Source organism: Arvicanthis niloticus, chromosome 1 (assembly GCF_011762505.2).
Source record: "Arvicanthis niloticus isolate mArvNil1 chromosome 1, mArvNil1.pat.X, whole genome shotgun sequence".
Taxonomy (NCBI): domain Eukaryota; kingdom Metazoa; phylum Chordata; class Mammalia; order Rodentia; family Muridae; genus Arvicanthis; species Arvicanthis niloticus.
The window spans coordinates 86,922,680-86,945,504 of NC_047658.1; the positions used below are offsets into that span (position 1 = coordinate 86,922,680).

Genomic DNA, 22,825 nt, shown 5'->3' on the forward strand with positions numbered 1-22,825 from the left:
TTTCAGGACCTACATGGTAGAAGGAGAGAACAGACTCCTGATAGTGGTCCCCTGATGCCCACACACATACTGTGGGATACATGTCCCCATGTGCACACATACCCACACACTAACAATAATTTTTCTTAAAAAATTAAACATGATTAAGTATTGACTATTATAGCTCATGAGAAGTCAAAAGAACCACCAGATAACAGTCAGTCACATTAAATATATGAAAGTATAACATTGAGAAATGAAAAATAGATTAATAGTGGCAAGAGGTATCTGTTATTGGAAGCATCTTATGGAAAACTAGTGTGTTTATACCTCAATGTCTTTACTTTGTGTTTATGCTTCAACATTATCATTGAATTTCAGAATAACTTTAAATAAAAAAACAAAACAAAAAAACTTTCACAGTCCAGATGCATTAAGTCACTACACATAGGCATAGGGATAAGAGGTGACCTGTCATAGCCCAGATGTAGTAAGCCATTATACATAAGCATAGGCTATAAGAGATGACCTTTCATAGTCCAGATGTAGTAAGTGTGTTACACACAGGCTTAGGGATAAGAGATGAACTTTCATAGTCCAGATGTAGTAAGTGTGTTACACACAGGTATAGGGATAAGAGGTGATTTCTTTCCACTGATGCTGCTGATGGTAGTTACGAGCACTGAGAAATGTCCATTAGCTCATTGATTTGAGTGCATATTTTCTACATTGAAGTCGGAGTCTCTGTAGAACATAGACTTGAAACGAACACCTTTAGTATATTTACTAAGATGAATGAAAGACCATAGATTTGGTTCCCCACAAAGGAAGAATGGGATAGACTCATCTAAAATAAAACAGTAAACATTATGTAGCATTGATATGTAAATTGTGAACTGTATATGCAAATTATGAGCACCTAATTCCTGAATTAATTTATAATGAGTAGAAAAAACAACTACCCTCAGAGTGCTGCTGCTCTTGGGCACCATTAAAGAGCTTTCAGCAATGAACTCAGTTACAAACCTTGTTCTGGAATTCCTTTGAAATTTGTCTGTAATACCGGATTATGGTGCTGTACGGCTCTGAGCTTTTGGAGATAAACAGCAACATGTGATTCAAGACATTCAGTTCATAAATCAGGTCCTTATTCTGAAATGGTAAGAGAAGCGTGTCATTCAGAGTACACACAAGGGTCCCCACTGTCCTCCTGGACCCCTTTGCCACTGACCTCAGGGTTTAACTCAATCACAAAGCCTGTGAGCTGCTGCTTTATGACTTGATTGAGCTGGTCCTTGTTTGTACTGTCATTGATAAGCTCTTGACGTTTCATGACTTTTCCCTTGAGCCAGAGGAAAGGCATGTTAGATGGTAGTAGCTTTCATCATATATACACCTAATAGATGTAAATGGCACAACCCCACCCCACCCCCATCCCCACCCTGGCATGAAAATAAAGCACTGAGGATATTGTCAGGTGTAGTACATAACTCAAGCATTTAATAGATATGAACACTGAGCAAATCAGTCTATGTGTGTGATAGGGAATGTGACTGACTGTTGGCAGCTGCCATGCTCTGAAATTCACCAAAATACTTGCACTAAGGCTGGATACCATGCCACACTGCCACCAAACAGTGGCTGAAGGCATCAGGGATACAAAAGCAAACCCAGAACCAGAAGATCAATCCCAACCCTGGAGCCAGGATTTAAAACTAGTCTAACCATAGTGTTCAATGCTTAACTGTTTAACATATACCTTCCTATAACATTATATGAACTGAGAAGGTTTTATCTATGCATTTAATTATATGTGTGTGTGCATATACATAACAGCTAAAAAAAGAGATCATGAATTTGAAAAAGGACTAGAGTATATATGCAGTTATACTTTCAAAATAAAAATTATAATAATACAATTAGTACTTAAATAAAATATACCTCTGCTCATAGGTATAATGCAGAATCCAAGTATTTAATAAATGTATTTATCATTAATAAATACAAAAATACTTGGAATGTATTTTCCATAATTAGTATTTAGCTTTTGATTTTATAATTGGTTTATTCTGAAGAACTTTAGACATGTAGATAGAATACAGTTAAAAGAAGTTTAATAGGGTTTGTGAAGGGACTTCCCAAATTCCATGTATGACACATACTGGCAAAGGCAGAGAAGCTGGGAAGTCAGGGGACCCAGAAAACAGATTTCTCACAAGTCAACTAATACAGTGACACTTAGGTCATAGCTAATGGAACCACAGCCTGTTCCCAAATGCTGTCTCTTAGTGTGAAGTGAAGTTCCCTCATGATCATTAGGGCCAAGACCTACCATTTTAAACACCAGGACACTGTCAAGGATCACGTGGAATCGTCCAAAGGAATTTTTTATTTGTATTGCTCCAAACGTTAGTTCTGGGAAGTCCTTGATGGTCTCATAAAACAATTCTGCCACTTCTTCCTCTAAATCCTGTTTGGAAAAGACCATCTCATGATTCTCTGGAGGAGGCAACAGTACCTAGCTTATTTGAGGGGAATGTAGAAAGAATACTCCATCTATGCCTTTGTTTTTCTAAGTTCTGCTAGGTGATTTAAGTCTCCTTTTATGTATGTTTCCCACCTAGAATGTTCCTCTAGCTATGACTGGACCACACATGGCAAATTCTCAGAGACCAATGGCAAAAACTGGGTATCTTCACTTTTCCTATTATTAAAAGTTGTTCCAACCCATGAATTAAGAATATTTTTAAAATTTACTCCTGAATCACTTTCAGAAGAAGTGATTTGATTTGACTGCACACAACAGCAAATGTGAACGGTTACTGAGATGCAGCTGCACTTTTGGCCTTTGAAGTTCAACATTCAGCATGAAAGACTATTTGGGACAAGAATCCTCATGGGGAAGCAGAAAGAAAAGAGCCATGCACTCTCCTCATGTAAATATGATAGCAAAGACTAATGTCTATTGAGAGATGAAGAATTGTCAATCTAAAGTAAATCAGTTAGGGCACATGAAAAACTCATTCTCTACAAGCAAACATACTTGGTAACATTTATAACTGTAAAGAATAAAATCAATAAACAGTGACCATAAGACGTTTCATAGTCATGTTTAAATTATGTATGTGCTTTCCCAAGCATCTTCCCCAATGGGTCTGGATGAGGACTGATCTCTAGAGACTGGCTTAGCCTAAGCATTTGCTATTCTTAGGCACCTGTTAGAATTATAGTTAAAACCATCCTCAAGCCAGAAAACAAAGACATCCACCTACCTAGTCTCTGATAGTCTAAATAGATCCCCCAGAGTTCCAGTGTTAAAATAAACTAAACAGGGATGTCAATTTCCTCCTACCCTCTCCATGTTTTCCATCCTCTAACTCCTGACATTTCAACTTTCATGTTCTCTTTCTTCATTTGGACTGGGAGCTCCCTGGAAACACCAGCTCAGTGGATAGGAGGATTGAGCAAGGACCCCATCCAAGTTAAAACCATCCTTCCCCCAAACCCTCCCCACATACAGTGTTCACCACTTGGAAATAACCTCCCACCTCTTCACCCCAGTACCTGGAAGAAGCCAACGATGACCAAGGGCCTAGATTTCACAAAAGCAGCCACTTCGTCACTGTTGTTGAACAAAAGTGCTTTCTTGCTAATTTGTCTTCTCAACCAAACAACCAAAGCTGTTGATTCAACCACATCTGAAGAGAGACAAATGAATACATCGAAATGTCCCTGAATTCAGTGAACAGAAGTGTCTTGTCTTGAATCCCATCCTTTGCAAGTTAAAGGCGGTATCTCCGCTTTCTTTTTTCTCCAGAATTCCAAAATATGAATGTATTAACATCAGCTAACTTCCCTAACTTCTCTCCACAGCAAAGACCCTGTACTGAATATTGTGTTTATATTAAGCCTTCACAGCAATGCTTAATTCCCATTTTGCAGATGAGGAAAGCAAGGTTCAGCTTGTTCACCAGCCCACCCAGGAATCTAACCTGAGAAGAAGTACCCTCAACCCTCTCTAAGGTGATAGAAAAATGAATTGGTTTTCTTAAAATAGAAGTCAAAAGAACACATATTTCTGTAAATTTTGGGAACATGCAATTTCTGCATCTATGATTCTAATGCTTTCACTTAGACCCAGACATCCACTAAGGGTCCAGAATCCCAGCTTCCATCACTTAGCTGCCACATGAAGGACATATATTTGTCTGGAAAGACATATAGTACCAGAACAGACACATGGCTGTGTACAGAGAGACGTGCCTTTTCTAGGAACATCAATTTCACAAGACAAAAAAAAAATGAGGTAAGTTCTTGTTTATGTCTGTGTCTGGTATAGGGTGGAAGAGAAAATTTTAAATATTTTTTTTAATAAAACAGGATCTCTTTTGAATAACTTTGGTATGCAGCCAAACCATCATTTGTAACTCATTAATTCCTTTAACTATTCATTTACTGGACATATATGCATTGACTTTCCTTCACTGTATTAAGGTGCCATACTTAGTCTTGTGGATGTTGTCATGAGTAAAACAGAAACAAATTACCAGGGCTTTTGAAGCTCCTATATGTTGAGGAAGACAATAGTCAACTAATTGCACAAACAAGTGTATAATCACACCCAAAGGAAGTGTTTGGAGCAAAGTTATATGAACCTGTAGCAAAAATACCTGAACTGAAAACGAGATTGGGAAAGGTTTCTTAGGGACAATGACATGGAGCTGAAATCCGAAAAATGTCCAGCACGAAAGCAGGAGGCATCAAGGAAAGGAAAGCCTCCAAGTTAGGAAGAAAGCCAGTGCAAAGGTCCTGAGATAGAGCAGAGCACCCATGCAAAGGCCCTGAAGAAGGACAAGTTGCCTTCCAAAGATTGAGCCGTCCAGCCAGAATTGCAGAGGCCACTGAAAGAGACTTTTAGTATCTTAGTTATGGGCTAGCTGCTATGATAAAAACAAAAACAAAACAAAAAGCCTCTGGCAAAAGCAATGAAAGGGAACAGTGCTTGTTCTGGCTCACAGTTCGAAGCAAAGCCCATCATGGCAGGGAAGTCAAGGTGATGAGCAGGAGCTGGAAGCCGCAGAGATCACTGAAGGTCAGTGCTCGGCCGCCTTGCTCCACTTCTCATCCTCTAGTCCCTGTCTGGTGAAGGGCCCGCCCCTCAGTTAACATGGGTCTTCCCACATCAGTTAGCCCAATAACGATAATCCTCCACACGTGTCCCCAGAACGTCGTCTGTCAGGTGATTCTAGATCCAGTAAGTATGACAACAGGAACCACCACAATTCCTAACAGTGGGTTCTCAAGCCTTACTGATCCTGCTGTGACCTTCTAATACAGTTCCTCATGTTTTGGTGACCCCCCCCACAACCATACAATTATTTTCATTTCTACTTCATGACGGTAATGTTGCTAATATTTTGAATTATTATGCAAATATCTGATATGCAGGATATATGACATATAACCCCTGTGAAAGAGCCATTCAATCTCCAAAGGTTGAGAACCACCATTCTAAGAGCATTAGACCTGTAGGAAAAATCATAATTAGCCCTGTCCCGTGCAGAAGTAAACGGTAATGTACATGGGCTGACTTTTCACAAAATAAACATGTGCATATAGCTGCTACTCAGATAAAGAAATGGGGTGTCGGCGTGGTCCTGGCCAGCCCATCAGAGTCTTGAGGAAGACAAGCTCTATGGAAGCCTTCCACCCCTTACCTAGGAGTACCCGTGTTCCTAACCTCTAACAACAACATGCATTTGTTTACCTGTCCCTTACTTTCTACAGCTGGAATCCTAGGGTAGTTTACCCAGAGCACAGTAACTAGCTTCCATCAGTATTTCTGGGCACAGAAAAAGGAATGCTCGGCTTTGGTAGATACAATGAGGATTGATGTAAGAGATAATGCCTCATGCCTATAACCCTAACCCCCAGGACTGAAGGAAGAGCAGCCTCCATCCCAGACCAATCACACACACACACACACACACACACACACACACACACACACACACACGAGATCATCAAGAAAGCCTCCAAATGAGCTTAACCTTCAGGACAGCGGACCCATGGCTGCAGCCTCAACTCTTCCCTGCAGTGGTAGTTTCCTTGTTCATGTGCTCCCTGTCCCCAGTCACTCTGTCTTACTACCCCTCTCCCCTGCCCTGGACATTTGACTTCTATAAATGTATCACTTTCTGAAACTCTTGTCACAATTTGGAGTAAACTTTTTTTCATTTTGAGTTGCCAGGCACATATTTGGTGCTCAAACTAAACAACAAGAAAGAAAAACAAAACGAAAGAAAATGCAGGAGCGGACCACCAGGAAAGCCAGCTTGAGAGGAGTCTCTCCCAGGCCTCCTCTTCTGAGATATTCAACCTCTGCTGGGTGCTCTGGAGCCTGGGGAGCTCAGATCCTTTGGAGCATCTTATTCCCAAGTACCTGCAGCTTGGGCACTGCCCTTGCCAGACACTGTGCCTCCCCTGGCTCTTGACTGCATGCCAGAGGACACGGTGATAGCAACTCAGGTGTGAACGCTGTGTCAATGATTGACTGCACCAGAACTTGGCTGCATATTTCCAAGCACAAGCTGCGAATGCATCACTAATCGAGGCCCCAGAGGCTGTTTGTGTCTCCTTCCTCTGGGGAGGCAGACAGAGCCAAGTCTCTCACCATCAGTCTTTGCATATTATAGGACAGGACTGAGCTTTGACCCAGCAAGGACTACATCCCACTTGCGTCCTGAGGGAGGCTTCATAATAATCACACTGCAGGTGGTGCACAGAGTCATGTCTCCTCTTGGAGCTCCAAAGAGTCCTGTCAAGTAGGCATTGTTCATTCTGTCTAGAATGAGCAAATGTAAGCTGAGGTCTACAGCTTAGCTCAAGTACACAGCCAAAGTACGTCCTACTCAGAGTGGGCTCCCCTGGCATCCCATTTCTCCTTTCTGTGCTTGGTAAGTAACATTAAGAGGGAGATGAGTAAGCCCAGAAATATGTGTTGTCTTCTTCTGTGTGCCTCCCTGAACTGGGCTCTTGTAATTTCATTTTGTTTAGACTTAACAGCTATTAAGAAATAATTGTTCTAAAATTAATATTTAATAATAAACATTTCTATTTATTTAATACACAGCACAATGTAGATCAGCACTCAACAAACTTAGCCCATGAACCAAATATGGCCCACTGTTTGATTTTATAAATAAAACTTTATTGGAATACAGTCATGTCTGTTCACATAGTGCATAGCAAAGTGGGCAGCTGTGACAGGTTTTCTGCCTCATAAGGCTAAAATACCTACTACACATCCCCTTCCAGAAAAATCTATGATTTTATTGCTTACTAGCTGGAGTATTGTTTTTGTAAAAACAAAAAAAAAATCAATATTTCAATGTATTTATTTATGGGTGCCAGTGTGTAGGTACCATAGAGCTTGTGTGAAGGTCAGAAGACAGCTTGTTGGTTTCAACCGTGTGGGTTTCAGGGATCAAACTCAGGTTGCCAAGCTTGGCAACAAGCACCTTTACCTGCTGAGCCATTTTGCCAGCCCCAGCTAGGATACTGTGTAGAAGTTGCTCCATTTTGCTGTGTGCCAGCTGCAAAAGTCATTGCCAGGCTGGGCTGTGAAGCATAAAGGCACCTGGAAGTCAGTGCTGTCTGCAAGGATCTGTCAGGCTGTGTGCCCTGCAAACATAGCCTTGTCTTCCTAGCAGCCTGGGATGGTAGAGATTTCACATGCCCCATTTCAAGATCAGGAAACTGAGGCTGGACAAGAGGGATTGGCTCCTCCTAAGGCAAAAGGTGAGGACTTGGTTGCAGAGGCTGGAACCCAAGGAGGGAGGTTAGCTCACCCTTGTCTTGGTGCTGCTTTTCAAAGCAGATAGTGCTTTGTGAGACAATCTCTTGATCGGAATGCACAGATACCGTGGGAACACAGCTGAAGAACAGGCTGCATGTCCTAAGCAGTCAGGGAGGACTTACTGGAAGAGGAGATGAAAACCTCCTCCAAGGCAGAGGTAGTCTCAACAACTCACTGTCACCCCCCACCCCAGACATAGGAGTCCTCGAGTACCTTCTCAGCCAACCTCACGTGGAGTGTAGAAATTACAACACAATCATCTTGTCATCTCTCGATGGAATCAGGCCTCAGTTGTCCTTCAACAGGGAAGGGCAAGCCAGCACCTGAGCTATGCCATGCGTAGGTGTGTGTTTGCACAAAGTACACCAGGCCTGCTTCATTCTTCATGGTGCTCCCTGAAGCCAAGACATCATCCAGAGCCCTTGCTTGGGTTAGGTGGACCCCTGTTGTTGAGGATCCTTCCTCAGCATCCCTAACGATCAGATCCCATCCCTCTTGCCACATCCCTCCTCTGGTTCCACACACTACTCCCACCACCAACCCCCATTTGGACTGTTGGGCACCGAAGTTTGCATGGTCTGTTACATAAAGTTCCCTGTGAAGCTCTTTCCCAGCCACCCTGCCCAGAGTCTCTCCTACGCCCTCTTGTGAGCATCCTGAGAACTGCAATGAGCTTGCATCCCTTGCTCCTAAAGTCTAATTCTGTAGCTCCTGCAGAACCATTCCATCAGGTTTGTTCAAAGCTAACCCGTCTACTTGCTCTCCATCTTCTGAGGTGGGCTGGCTCCTTTGTTTGGCTCATTTAGCTCCTGGGCTTTTCCTGTGCTCCCTGCTTAGAAGGCGACTTCAGAAGTGTCAAACCCTGTAATAGCCAGTGCCTGTTTTCTGATTCTGCCACTCAACGCATATACCGTGGTACCATTCTATAGGCTTGGTAGAGGGTGGGCTTGGTTCTTTTGTTACACTTATTTATAAATTCAGTATTCAAGGATGTGTGCCACAGCTTGCTTTCGGAGGTCAGAGAACAACTCGCAGGCATAGACTGCCCTCTTCCACCCTGTGGGTTGCAAGAATTGAACTCAGGCTTGGTCTTGGCAGCACTGTGCTATCTCAGTGTCCTCCTGCTGAACTCCTCTCCTCCAGTTTTGTCACATCCATCCATTCTTCCACCCAGCAGTGAGTCCACCCATCCACCTGCTGCCCCTGTCTATCCCATATCTGTTTACACATCCCATATCTACTTATACTTAAAATTTAGGATCAGCTATGACACGTGCTAAGACACATAATTCTCCAGATATATTCATCATCATGGTAAAGTGTCAGTTGCTGAGTTTGTGAATAGATTTGCCAGCAAATAAAGCAATGAATGACGGTGTGAAAGAAAGTACTGGGTAGACACCCCACTTCCACCTTTGCTCTAGTGCCTGCAGTCCCTCTTGTTTGTTTATGTGTATGTATATACATGGTTGTGTGTGTGTGTGTGTGTGTGTGTGTGTGTGTGTGTGTGTGCATTTAGAGGTCCAGAAATCAACCATACATGTTCTTCAGTCACTTTTTTTTTTTTTTTTAAAACGGGGCCTCCCACTGGCCTAAAAGTTACCAAATGGGCTAGCCTCCATGGCTTGCTAGTCCCATCCACCTATCCATTTCCACTTCCCCAGCTCTGGGATTACAAGAAAGCATCACCAATCCTGCATTTTTCACAGGGGTTTGGGGGATCAAACCTGGGTCCTTGGCAAACACTTTGCTATCAAAGCTATGTCCCCAGTCCCTGGCAACCTCCTCTTTGGGCCAACAGTGTTTCCCTGTTAACAATCCTCTACAGTAGAAAAGTGTAGCTGGAAAGCAGCTCTGGTCTGTAGTCTAAAGCGTGTGCTCCCCTCCCTGGCTGAGAGCTGTGGCAGAAGCAGCTGAATGATCACCAAGTCCCATTTTCCTTCTAGACATAGAGCTGAGCCGTATTCTAGGCCCTCTTACACTTGACTGGGATCATGGATCAGAATTCCAGTCAACAGATTGCAAACAGGAGTAGTTTTGCCACTCTCCAGCCATGCCCACCACCTATGGTCAGATCCTGCATCTGGATACCGAAGAAAAAGAAGATGGTTCCAGGGCTCAAATCAAGTTGGAGCAACAAATAGAAAGAGCCTGGGTCACGAGAGGCATGTGGACCAGAGTGTCCCACATCCGACCTTGGACTGTGAGCAGGAATCACTTGACCCTACCACCATCACGAGAGGCATGTGGACCAGAGTCCCACATCTGACCTTGGACTGTGAGCAGGAATCACCTGACCCCACCACCATTACCTTTGCAGCTGATGGGTTCTAACCTGTTGCCCTCAAAAAACAGCTTCAACTCCGGGACATGGGTGATGTCAAACTCCTGCTTAAGCTCCATCTCCACGGTGATGTCCACTTTGCCAAAGCCCAAGCCATTCTTGCCCTTCCCGAAGATCTCTGCGGCTTTGCCCAGCTCCTTAGCCAGCTTCCTGGACTGTTTTAAAGATGGATTGTCTGAAAGAAGCAATATAAAGATAAACTAGGTTTCTCTCTCCCCTTCCCTTTCTGATCCTGTTTGTCCTGGGATCCCCTGGCTTTTCCTGTGTTCACAGCTAAGGAGTAGGTTTCAGAAATGTGACAGGCAGAGAGACAAATACATTATGAGATGGAATGATTTGGGAGATTATCAGAATCAAGTGAAATTAATTTAACAGTCAGTTACATGGTACTTAGTATTTTCTAAGGGTTTTATAGGTACCAAGGCCCTTCTCAATAATCTTTTGAGGTAGATGATATTATTATTATTATTATTATTATTATTATTATTATTATTATTATTCCATTTTATAGGTGAGAAAACTGAGCTACAACAAAACCACATACTTGTCCAAAGCCCTCATACCAGGACATACTCAAGCTGGCTGCAGAACTCCTGTCTTTTAAACTTTCACTAGGCATGTAAAAACACTTAGATTAATGTCTATCACATAATAAAGACACAATACATTCTAATTACTACTGTTATTAAAATGATGTAATTTGGGGGGGTGTCGGAAATTAAAGGCTAGCGATATAGCTCATTTGCGCCATCTGGTGGATTGTATTGGAACTAAACAGTCATTGTGCCTCTCCTGCAGTGACTGAGAACGCCACAGCAAAGTCAGGAGAGGAGTGTGTGATGGGCAGGGTACACTGGATACTCACTCCCCTCGCTGATCCCACCACCTTGCCAAGGGGTAGCCAAAGGGACCTGGTACTCTGTTAGAGTATCTGATATTCTGGAATCCTTGGTTGTCCCCACAGCTGGGCAGCGAGGTGAGTGGGGGTTCTTTAATAAAATCAGCCTCAGAGAACTGACCTTGGTCATGGCATGGGCTATGCTCTCTGGAATGTAAGGAGATGAGGTGGTAAACTTCCTGATGGCATCATCAGACTGCAGGTCCCTAATGTCACATGGCAGAGACCTGTGCTGAGTCGGGACTGGGGGAGACAGCTTCCCTTTCGAGCCAGAACATTCTATCTTTTCCATCTGGCACACTGGAGAGTGCAGGTCACTTCCCAGCTGTGACCAAGTCCACATCTGACAGATATATGTGTCATAAAGCAGAGCTTGGGAAGCTGGGCCTTATGACAGCTGGTGTTGTCCCTGTTGCCAGTCATTGGCTCAGAACTGGATCCTGAGTGAATGAATGATCATCCTCATTAAACTCCAGAGCATGGATGGGAAGCAGAGACTCTGTGCCTCCTGTCTGCTTCATCACATTGACACCTTCATCACACCCATCTATCGCCAGCAGCAAGCTGGTTGCTCTGCTCGGTGGACTCTCCCAGCTTCCCTGTGGACCTCATCATGCTGGGCTCATGCTTGCTGAGTTTATGGGTGCATGTGATCAGTTAGGAGAAGCCTCAGGTGACTGCCAAATGTTGGGGCATTTAGAGATTCCACACACAGCCCAGTGGGGTGTCTGAAATGGAGGTAAGAAAGACCTTGCTGCCACGGACATAGGCCTCTCAGACTTCGTCCCACCCACCCCTTCTTTTCTCCATAGTACTTTTAGCCTCAAGATGGGCTGAGAATACATCTGGGGCACTGCAAGCATTCAGCAAATACTTATGAGTAGATAAGTACATTTTCTCAAGATGGTGTAGTGGTACATGACAGATTGAGCAGCTGTTGGGGTGCAAGACTGGGTTTTAAATTGAGACCAGTTAGTTGTGTGACTCTAAACTTTTTTAGACTTGCTTCATGGGCAAGATGGGGACCATGGTACTGAGTGCATCACTGTAAGGCAGGTGTTTGATAAATGTCCATTAAAAATTATCACCTCCATAGTTAAAGCCATGACAGCTCTCATCACTAATGCCTTTTCATCACCACAATCATCATCACCATCAGCATCTCCATCACTACCACTACCACCACCATCATCCACATCACCATCTACATCATCATTTCCGTCATCATTCTCCATCATCAGCATCATCTCCTACATCTTAATCTCTATCATCATTACCATCATCTCCATCAACATTACTGTAAAGGGAATTAGAAATTGTAGCTAGCTTTTATAAAAGACACACAATCCAGGTATTTTATTTATAAGATGTAAGCCCATATTGGAGAGGTTTTTGGAGCTGTTCCACTTACATCCCAGCCAGATGTCCCTTGTTACTGGTTGTTTTTCCTGGCCATGTGCTCATGGTCCATCTCCTCTCATGGCAGCTTCCTCCTCTTTGGTCTCCTTTCTTCTTTTTCTTTCTCTACCTGCAACTCACAGCCAGGTAACTGAAAACTCTCCTCCTTCTATCTACTGCCAAATCACAGGCTTTAGCCTTTTACTGACCATTTAACTTGGGGAGCAAGGTTACATAGCATTACTTGGTGAAAGTGAGGATCTGCTCATTGGTGGTAACCAGATCTTGGGGGCCAGTGTTTAGCATTTGAGTACACAGCAGGGCCAGACCAACCCAACACATTACTACCTTTATAATAATCTCTATTCTGTATTAGTTACTCCTTTTTTGCTATACTAAAACACTCTAATCAAAAGCAACTTGGGGAGAAAAAGATATATTTGTCTTATAGTTCTGGGTCATAATCCATCACTGAGGGAAGCCAGAGCAAGAACTCAAACAGGAATCAAATTGTAAACTATACACTGCTTACAAGCTTGCCAGGGACCACCTGCCCTAGGAATGGTGATATATTCCACAACAATTTTCACCATACTATATCAATTAATAATTAATACAATACCTCATAGGCATGTCCACAGACCAAGATGAGCTAATCAGATTCTCAACTGAGGCTTCTCCTTTCAGATAACTCTATGCTATGTCAAGTAGGCAATCAAGGCTAAGCTAGACAGTTGTCACCAGTGCCATTATTGTATTTATCCTCTATAATATTACCTCCTCCATCACCAAGTATCACCATTATCCCTATCTCAATCACCATCTTCATCATCATCACCATCAGTATCTCCTGTAACCCTACAACATATTCTTGCCATGCCACCTTTGCCTTAGGGACAAGTAATAAATGGTTCTAATACAATGACTTCTAAGTCTTTGCTTGTTCACTTTCCACCAAAAAGTGGACTTTCCCTCTTTTTTGACTCATTCAAGTGAATTGTCACAGAGAAAATGAGATCTCAAGAAAATGTTATTCATTCATTCACTCTTCATTCAACATGTGTGAGGACCTACCATGTTCCAATAGTGCCAGATCTAGAGATAGACATGGGTAAGATTTGTTTCCCTACCCCAGAGTACATTCGAGTTTAGAAGTGCTTTTGATATGATTGGCAAATGGTACCAGAAGGAAGGCTAAGAAGAAGACTGGGAAAGAGTCCTCCCCAGGCTAAATGGGAATGAGAGAATGGGGATCCTCACAAGAGATTTAGATCTCACAGTCCAAGTGCAAAACTGAAGGAAGGATGCTACAGAACCAAGTGCAGGACAAACGGCCCAGAGATGGGAGCCAGAATATTCCACTCCGACAACTAGAGAGCTGTGTTCTAGGAGCCCATTTCTCTGGGCGCCTTACAGAGAGCATGTGCAAGGCATATGGGATCCATAGGGGACTCTACTTCAGGTCTCAGGCAGAGAACAGTAAGAATGAGGCCTGCAGTGACAGACGGTGTGGAGAGAGCTGGGGACCACAGAGTTTTGGATGCAGAAACAATAGAGTATGGAGTTGCATTCTATATGAGGCTATAGCAAATTTGGGGATAATCCTGAGGTTTCTGACTTTGACATTGAATGCATGGTGATGTCATCAGTGCACACAGGAGGTTAGGAGAAACAAACAGGAGGTTAGGTTTGGCCAGAACCAAATCCAAAATACTGGAGTTTGTTTTAGACACAGGCAGCTTGAGACCTGAGAAGAAAACGTTCTTCCAAGCATTGACCTTGAATTCTGGAGTCTTCAGAAAGATGACAGACTGGCCAAGGATTTGAGAGCCACTGAGATCTTCCCCAAATTCTCCTGTATAAAAAGTCCAATTACTTTTGAGGAAAATATTTATAAGCCTTCCCTAAAATGGTCTTCCCAATGGTCACTTTAGAAGGCCTGGCAGTTTTCAAAAACTCATTTTGAATTCAATTGTGTATTGACAGAATCAGTGATGGGAACCTAATAACTTTAATTGAGTGTCACTTTTAGATGACGATAATCTCTGCTTGTGTGAAGGGAAGTGTTCATTCACATACTTTGAAGTGTTCGTGTTGGTTGCTACTGGAGTGATTTAAAAACATAAAAGCAGGAGCCAAGGCTGTATGTATTTCAGTAGTAGAGGGTTCAAGAAAAAAGACGTTAGCCTTCCCCTGTGACAAAACAGCTATTAGTGAGCAGAATTTTGCTTTCTTACAGGGACCGACCAATGCCCAGCTGAGTGCTTGCAGGATGTTTGTGTTTTATATGCTCTTGATAGTATATGGAAGCCCTGTGGTCCCCAAAATCAATGAGACAGAGCCAGATACTCACGGAAAATCACCATTAGGAAGCGGGTCTCATTTAGTGTCTGGGTCAAGCCTGCAGGAGTCAACACCATTAAGTTATGATCCTCCAGGATGTGCAAAGGCTGGGAAATGTTGATGCCGGTGTCTATCTCTGGTGAGCCAAGAACCTCTGAGAGGCAAGCAGCCACTAGCAGCAATGGTGTCCAGAGCAGTTCCATGGATGGCCTGCAGGGGGCAACAGAGGACATATCTCTTCTCAAACCTGCCCTGAGCATGGTGCATGCAGGGCTCTTGGCAGCAGCCCTACAGCAAAAGACAAGGTTGTCTGAGCAACCTCAACCCCTGGGCACTGATTATATAATGAAAGCTAGACCAACTCCCATTCATCGAGGCCTGGAATCAAACACAGACCTTTGGAGCCCACTGGTTTCCTAGCTACTTGGAGAGAAGTTTGTAGAATGAGTGCCACTGCAGAATCCCAAAGTGCGCCTCTGACTGGTCTCCTCCCACCATCCTGTTACCAATACTAACGCTGCCTCCTGCCCCTCCAACTCCACCCAGACCACTTCCTTTAACCCTTGAGCCATACATTTTGTATTTTGCCTTTCTCAGTTTGGTACGTTTGATCAAAACACTCTTCATAAGAGTGAACCACCGGTCAGTGTTTATGCTAGCATGTTTCAAGATTTCCTTTGTCAATGCAATTAATCTAAATTTCTTCATTTTAGCCTCGGACTATCTTAGACCAGGGCAAAAAGCAGCCAGATTCTTCACCAATATCACAATAAGTCTCTAGGCTACACACTAACATTCTTATCCTATGAAACCTCTTGAGCCAGGTCCCACAGTATAAATCTCCCTCCACACTATTGTCTTCCATGTTCCCACTAGGAAGGCACTTAACTCATTCCACTGCTTTCCTAATCTAAAGTCCTAAAATCCACATTCCTCTGGACCAAAGCGTGGTCAGGCCTATCACAGCAATACCAATACCAACTTCTGTCTTAGGGTTTTATTGCTGTGAAGAGACACCATGACCAAGGCAACTCTTATAAAGGAAAACATTTAATTGGGGCTGGCTTACAGTTTCAAAAGTTTAGTCCATTATCTTTATGGTATGAAGCATGGCATCATGCAGGCAGATGATGCTGGGGAAGCTGGGAGTTCTACGTCCTGATCCAAAGGCAACCAGGAGGAGACTGGATTCTACACTGGTTGGAGCTTGAGCATAAGAGACCTCAAAGCCCACCCCCACAGTGACACAGTTCCTCCAACAAGACCACACCTCCTCCAGTAAAGCCACACCACCTAACAGTGCCACTCCCTATGGAGCAAGCATCGAAACATATGAATCTATGGGGGCCAAATCTATTCAAGCCACCACAGACCTGCCTTAATTACTGTTATGATGAGACACCATTACTAAAAGCAAGTTGTGAAGGAAAGAGTTTACTGAGCTTACGCTTCACTATCCTTCACTGAAGGCCGTCAGGACAGGAACTAAAACAGACAAGAACCTGGAGGCAGGAGCTGATGTAGAGGCCATTGAAGGGTTCTGCTTACTGACTTGATATTTATGTCTTACTCAGTCTTTCTGATAGAATCCAGGATGGCACTACCCACAATGGTCTGGACCTTCCCCCATCAGCCACTAATTAAGAAAATGCTCTACAAGCTTGCCTACAGCCCAATACTAAGGCATTTTCTCAACTGAGGCTCCCTCTTCCCAGTGACTCTAGCTTGTGTCAAGCTGACATAAAACTAGCCAGTACAAGACACAAATATCTATGTGCTTCAAAAGTTCCCAGAGGATTCTTGAACTTGTTTTAACTCTTTACTTGGGAAATTTTGAACAGGTTCAAACTAGTGAAAATAGCCCTATGTGTCCTTAAGACACCCATTCCTAAGGTCTACAACCCTACCAATTATTCCATTTATAGTCTCATAAACTCTTTGCTGAGCTATTGTGAAGTTTATCCTTCAGGCATTCTACACGTCACCTATAAATATTTCAATATAAACTTCTAAGTGACAAGGAATTTTTAAGAGTATAGAGACCATAGTACAATGATCACATTCAGTGAAATAGAAATAACATCTTTGTATTATTAACTGTCTAGGCAGTATACAAATTTTCCTGGCAATCTCATGCATTTTTTGTTTGTGTGTGTATGGTGTGTGTACATATTTGTGTGTCTGTGTGGGTGTTTACAAGCTGCCATGCCTGTGTGAAGGTCAGGGGTCAGGGAGACAACTTTGGGTGTCATACCTCACTTTCTCCCTAGCTTAAGGCATGTATGCTAAGTGTCTGATTCCAGAGCTCCAGGTCTGTATCATAGAAAACAGAATCTGCCAGCTCTCTGTCTTAGTCGGTGTTCTATTGCTTGAAGAGATACCATGACCACTAGCAACTCTTATAAAGAAAAGCATTTAATCGGGGCTGCCTTACAGTGTCAGAGGTTTAGTCAATTATCATCATGGTGGGGAGCATGGCAGCATGCAGGCAGACATGGTGCTGGAGAAATTGAGAGTTCTACGTCCAGATTCAGAAACAGCAGGAAAAGACTGCCTCTGGGCTGGTTTGGGCTTCTGAAATCTCAAAGAAGTGACACACTTCTTCCAACAAGGCCACACCCCCTGAACCTTTTAAATAGTGCTAATCCCTCGTGACCAAGAATTCAAAACTATGAGCCTATGGGGCTCATCTTATTTAAACTACCACCCTCACCATCAGCCTTCACCATACCCATGGGGCCAGAAAGCCTTGTGATGGGGGGGGGGGGAGGCTAGTTCAGAGCAAAAGCAATGTCAAGACAGCTCCAAACCCTAAAAATCTCATACTGAGATTTTCTGCAGAAGTAGGACTGGTCCCTTCTTGTCTGAGCCTGTGTGTGCCAGCTCATGATGTAGGCCTTGTTACCCTCAGTATAGGAGAGCTGTTTCACTGAAAGCCTCTCAGAGAAGGCTGTTTCTCCCCCAGCACTCAAGTTGGCCAAGTTCTTATGAACTCACCCGGCCCAAATAAGCTTCGTTCCTTCCAACCCTGCCCTGTGCGCAATGGTTCCTAGATACCCTGAGGGCAGAAGCAGACTGGAGCCAGCATATGCCAACTTTGCTTTCTCATTCATTCATTCATTCATTCATTCACTGTCTTAGGGTTTCCATTACTGTGAAGAGACACAATGGCCATGGCAGTTTTCATAAAGGACAACATTGAATTGGGGCTGCCTTACAGTTTTAGAGGTTTCGTCCATTACCATCATAGAAGCATGATACCATGGAGGCAGACACGGTACTGGAGAGGTATCTGAGAGGTCTACATCCATATCCAGGGCAGGAAGAGCGAGTGACACACTTTCTCCAACAAGTCTACAACTACTTCAACGAGGCCACACCCCCTGAATAGTGCTACTCCTTATGATCCTAGGGGGCCATTTTTATTCAAACCAGCACATTCACTCATTCATGGGTTTGCTCACTAAGTATTTTTGAGGTCATGACCCTTGCTGCTCTCCCTTCTAGGCACAGAAGACAGAGAAGTGACAAAAACAGACTAGAGTCTCTGTGTTCTGCTGGGAAACAAGTAGATGAGACAAAAAAGAAAGATGCTGATAAGAGCAGGGGACAAGAGCAAGGAGGAAAGACTGGAAAATGATGGAAGAAGGGGACAGCATAGCAGTTAAAGCAGGGTGATGGCAGAAAGCATGTGTCTAAAGCAGACAGATAAATGAACTGTTTGCACTCTCCAGGAGTGGAGAGAATGTAATCCCTCCTCCCAACCACCACCCACTGCCCTTCTTGCTCTTTCTATTGAGAGTTCCTGAAGCCGAGGCTTGCCTCCGCATCATCTCTGGGAGACCCTCAAGCTCTGCAGCCCTGCTGGCACTATGCCCTCAGCTGTTCTCTGCCTGTGCCTTGCCCATTGGTACCTTGTTACCTGGGTGTGGACCTCATTCTTTATGTGCCTGGCTGCTCCTGTGGCCAGTATCCTTTGTGTTTCCCTCTTGGGGCCCCTTCTCATCTGGACAGTGCTCAGTCCTAAATATTCCAAGCTCAAATCCAACTGTCCAATTCAGGGGACAGTGACTGGAATGGGCTCCTTCCTTGGTAGGAATAGCTGATGCTGAAGGGGTGTTCCCAAGCCCTTTTGTGGGATTTTGTCCACCAGGATTCCACCAATACCTCCATATCCCAACCACCATTGGCTCTTATCCAGACCATGTGATGCTTGAAGATCTTCTATTCCTTGTATTCCTTACTACACACACACACACACACACACACACACACACACACACACACAGAGAGAGAGGGGGGGGGAGAGAGAGAAAGAGAGAGAGAGAGAGAGAGAGAGAGAGAGAGAGAGAGAGACTCACAGAGCAGTCAAAGACTACCATTTTTAACATGAACTAGATCAAGTTTCTTCTCTTTCTGGAAAGGCTCCCATGATCTGCCAGCATGAATCATCCAAAAACTTGTGTTAGTCTCTCAGGTCCAATGTCTCTTGTCCTTAGTGCCCTGTGACCTTGGCTCCTCCCCAACTCCACTTGAGGACTTTGCCTCTGCCTACAACTTGTTTATCTCACCTTCTGGTCATCCAGAGCTGAGTTTTGAAGCCCCTGCTGGGACACCAGAGGCCACCCCAGCTTAGATACTAGCCATCAGGTGGGGGGGTGGTGGCTTCTCATTCACCTCTATCTGTAGCACCCTGGCCTCCCAAACACCAGTATGTATTTCATATTCCAGTTTGTGTTTGCCAAGCTGATTAGATAGTCATGGTCTTCCCACCTCAACCTCCTAAGCACTCAGATTTCAGATAATGCACCACAGCATCTGGATCCTTAAAGTTGTTAAATACAGATGAATAGCATTGCTCATAGCTGCTTCCCCACCTCCCAGAATGCTCGGTGAATAGTGGGTGAATGGATGGCCTCGTTTAATTCTTGCTACAAGCCCCATGGCCTATTGAGTGGGTCAATTACAACTGCACAATAAAGTTTTTACGAGAGTTTTGTTCTGTTTGTTTACGGATACTAATATGCTTGAGTCTAAACCCAAACAGTCTGGAGTAGGGTTACGCTGATTTGATAAAGCCGTTGTACTGACCCTAATGTGTTGCCACCTTTAATACATAATACACCCGATAAAAGGAAGGCCATCAGGGCAGGGTCTGTCAATCAGAGTGGTCATACCTGCAAGGAGCTGGATTACTTTTGGGGCAGTCAGCCCTGTGGCAATCAGAGAGGATGCAGAAGTCTGAGGAGCAGGCTTTAAGTTTCCCCTTGTGATAAGAGCAGGTCCTGTCTACTAATGAGTGATCCCAAGAAATCCAGGAGCAGAAATGAAGCACCTGCCTGAGCACATGGAGGCCACAGCCACCTCTGAAACTATGTTCTGAGTTCTGGGGTTCTAGAGGTCCAGCTTGAGAAGAATGACCCATTGTTGAGTAAGAGGGGCCCGGCCTAGCAGCCCTGCTCACAGCATGTACCCATGGACACCAGGGGCCAGAGTTTCTGTGGGGCCAGAAACCTAACTAACTGTGGGGAGCTGGCTGGCTGTGGATTGGTGTTCGAATCTTAGCACTGTCTTAACCCATGTGACCTTAGCCATGTTGTTTCCTCTTTCTGAGGCTTGGCTTCCTCTACTGTTCAATGAGGTGGCATTCACTGGGTATAGAAAGGGTTAAACAGGCCCGGCGGGGTAGTGGCACACACCTTTAATCCCAGCACTCAAGAGGCAGAGGCAGGCAGATTTCCGAGTTCAAGGCCAGCCTGGTCTACAGAGTGAGTTCCAGGACAGCCAGGACTATACAGAGAAACCCTGTCTCCAAAAAACCAACCCCCCCCCAAAAAAAACAAAGGGTTAAACAAACTGATAAGTGCATAAGTGCAAAGTGAGCAGCTGTGGAAGGCAGTAAGCACTTTCTCCCAGCTCCATCTCTTAGATCCCCTTTCTTCCCCTTCCCTCCACTTCCCTCCCCTCCCTCTCTTTCCTTTCTTTTCCATCCCTCCTCTTCTCTTCCTTTTCCTCCCCTCCCCTTCCCTGCCCTCCTTTGCACTTGGTGTCCTGTACCATCCTCTCTCCCCGCTCCTTTTCCCTTCTTTTTCCTCCCCTCCTCTCCTCCTCCCCTTTCCTTCCCTCTCCTTCTCTTCTTTCCGCTTCCTCTCCTCCCCTTCCCTCTGCTTCCCTTCCCTTCGGAAATGCTGGGGATCAAACCCCGGGCCTTTGCACATGCTTAGTGGCACTACACCCCATCAGTTCTCTCCCATGGAGCCACACTCCAGGACTTCTTAGCAACTTTCCTTGACTGTCTTCCAGCCACATCAACCTCTTCCTTCTTCCTCAAATGATACCCACTTTCTTACCTCAGGGCCTTTGAGTTTCGATCTCTTTGGTCAGGAAGCTCTTTACCCAGCAATACTCAAGACTTCTCTTGGCTTCTTTAAGCCAAGGGACATGTCATTTTCCGGGCTACCCCTTTCCCAATCACTTTGTATCAAATGCTAACAGTCTCACCCTGTCTTAGGCCTTAATTGCCTCCTAAATTACATGTCATTTCCTTTGCCTAGTATATACTGGGCATCCAGGAAATATTTTTAAAATAAAGACTTTGTATTATTAGTGTGTCAATGTTATGGCCAGAGTTTCCAGCCTTCAGCTCTCTGTTGCCCCGGCTCTTATCAAATACTGACAGACATAGGAAGATTGAAATTATTGCTTGAAGATAGCTCATTTGTCCATATAGCTGCATGTGTAGAACATATCTCTAGAAACTGTTGCAAATTCAGGCCTGAGTTTTATTGCCTAGGGCCCAATAAAGACCCTGTGGTCAAGATATTCAGGGAGAAAGAAAAGTGGCTCACGTGGACATGGGCCAGGTTGACCTGACTAGGAGATCAGCGGAGGAGCGTGGCGCACGAATGTTGCACAGCCTGTGTGACAACCCCTCATCCACCTCTTGTGTTAAGATGCTCTGAGGTCCTGTGCTGCAGGTTGGGAATTTTACCAGGTTAGATTTTATTCAAAATTAATACATTAAATAAATAAATATTTTAAAGAAGCAAAACACAGAAATCTCTTTGAACCTATTACCCATGGAAAACCCCAACACAATATCTGACAGTGAGAAAATACTAAAGGAATCTTTGCTTTTGCTACTTGAGGACTCAACAAAGAATCACGAACTCTCCCAAATGCAGGAGTGTTCTGAGTGCAGGGATGGATATGGGAGTGCAGAAGATCCCAAATCTACATCACATGTCCTAATGTGCCTGTGTGAAGGGGAGGCACAACTCGAACTAAAACTACACAGCATTAGAAAGTGGTCTGTCCTGGAGAGGGGGAATGGTGGTCAGAGGAGGTGTGGCAAAAGACTGGGAGACAGTTCTGGTCTGAGAGAGGGCCCTGAGGCTTTTCCAAGTGAGACCTTGAAGGTAGGAAACCCTAGAGAAGAAACAGCTGGACTGGACCCAGGCAAGGAGCAGCGCTGTGCTGGAACCAATTACGGGGTGGGCGGGGCACAAATTAACCTGTGGGAGCTTCACAAGCTGGTTCTAGTGATAGCCACACTAGTGGCATCCCAATGGCTGTGGATCAGGACAGTTTTTTTGCTGCTGTTCTCAAAGAAGCAGCACCTGCCTGCCTGCCTGCCTGCCGGCCTGCCAGCCTGCCTGCCTGCCTGCCTGCCAGCCTGCCTGCCTGCCTGCCTGCCTGCCTGCCTGCCTGCCTGCCTGCCAGCCAGCCTGCCTGCGCCCTTGTCACAGCTTTGGCTTCGACCCTTGAGGAAGTAGGGAACATTAGAAAGCTTTCTATTTCACTTCAACAGCTTTATTTAGGTAGGATCCAGTTCTTTTTTCCCCAGTAAATGTATGTAATTGTGCTGCCTTGGCCCCCATCCAAGAGCCATTCCATTAGCTTGAAGAATTCTTCTCATATCCTTTGCCCAGCTGCTCCTTCAGGGTCACTTTTTATCTTTAAGCCCTGGGCAAAGGACATTGGGGTGGGGGAGGGGCACTCGCTA

The 22,825-nt window shown here is 44.5% G+C and overlaps 1 protein-coding gene across 3 annotated transcripts in view; it reads right to left on the bottom strand.

Annotated features, from left to right (window-relative positions):
* The window catches only part of Pdilt (protein disulfide isomerase like, testis expressed), a 29,742-nt gene extending 9,554 nt beyond the window's left edge, over window positions 1-20,188 (bottom strand). Inside the window, exons 1-7 of one of the 3 annotated variants that reach the window (XM_034484091.2) lie at window positions 19,998-20,188; window positions 14,831-15,030; window positions 10,150-10,356; window positions 3,544-3,677; window positions 2,312-2,449; window positions 1,211-1,321; window positions 1,006-1,131 (exon numbers count right to left, since the gene is read on the bottom strand). In XM_034484091.2, the coding sequence (XP_034339982.1) occupies window positions 1,006-1,131; window positions 1,211-1,321; window positions 2,312-2,449; window positions 3,544-3,677; window positions 10,150-10,356; window positions 14,831-15,023 (909 nt within the window). In that variant the 5' untranslated portion in view covers window positions 15,024-15,030; window positions 19,998-20,188. Of the gene's footprint in view, window positions 1-1,005; window positions 1,132-1,210; window positions 1,322-2,311; window positions 2,450-3,543; window positions 3,678-10,149; window positions 10,357-14,830; window positions 15,195-19,181; window positions 19,283-19,997 lie in introns of those variants that run through there. The other 2 variants (XM_076941742.1, XM_076941739.1) reach the window with 2 other exon arrangements.
* Window positions 20,189-22,825: the final 2,637 nt, after the last annotated feature.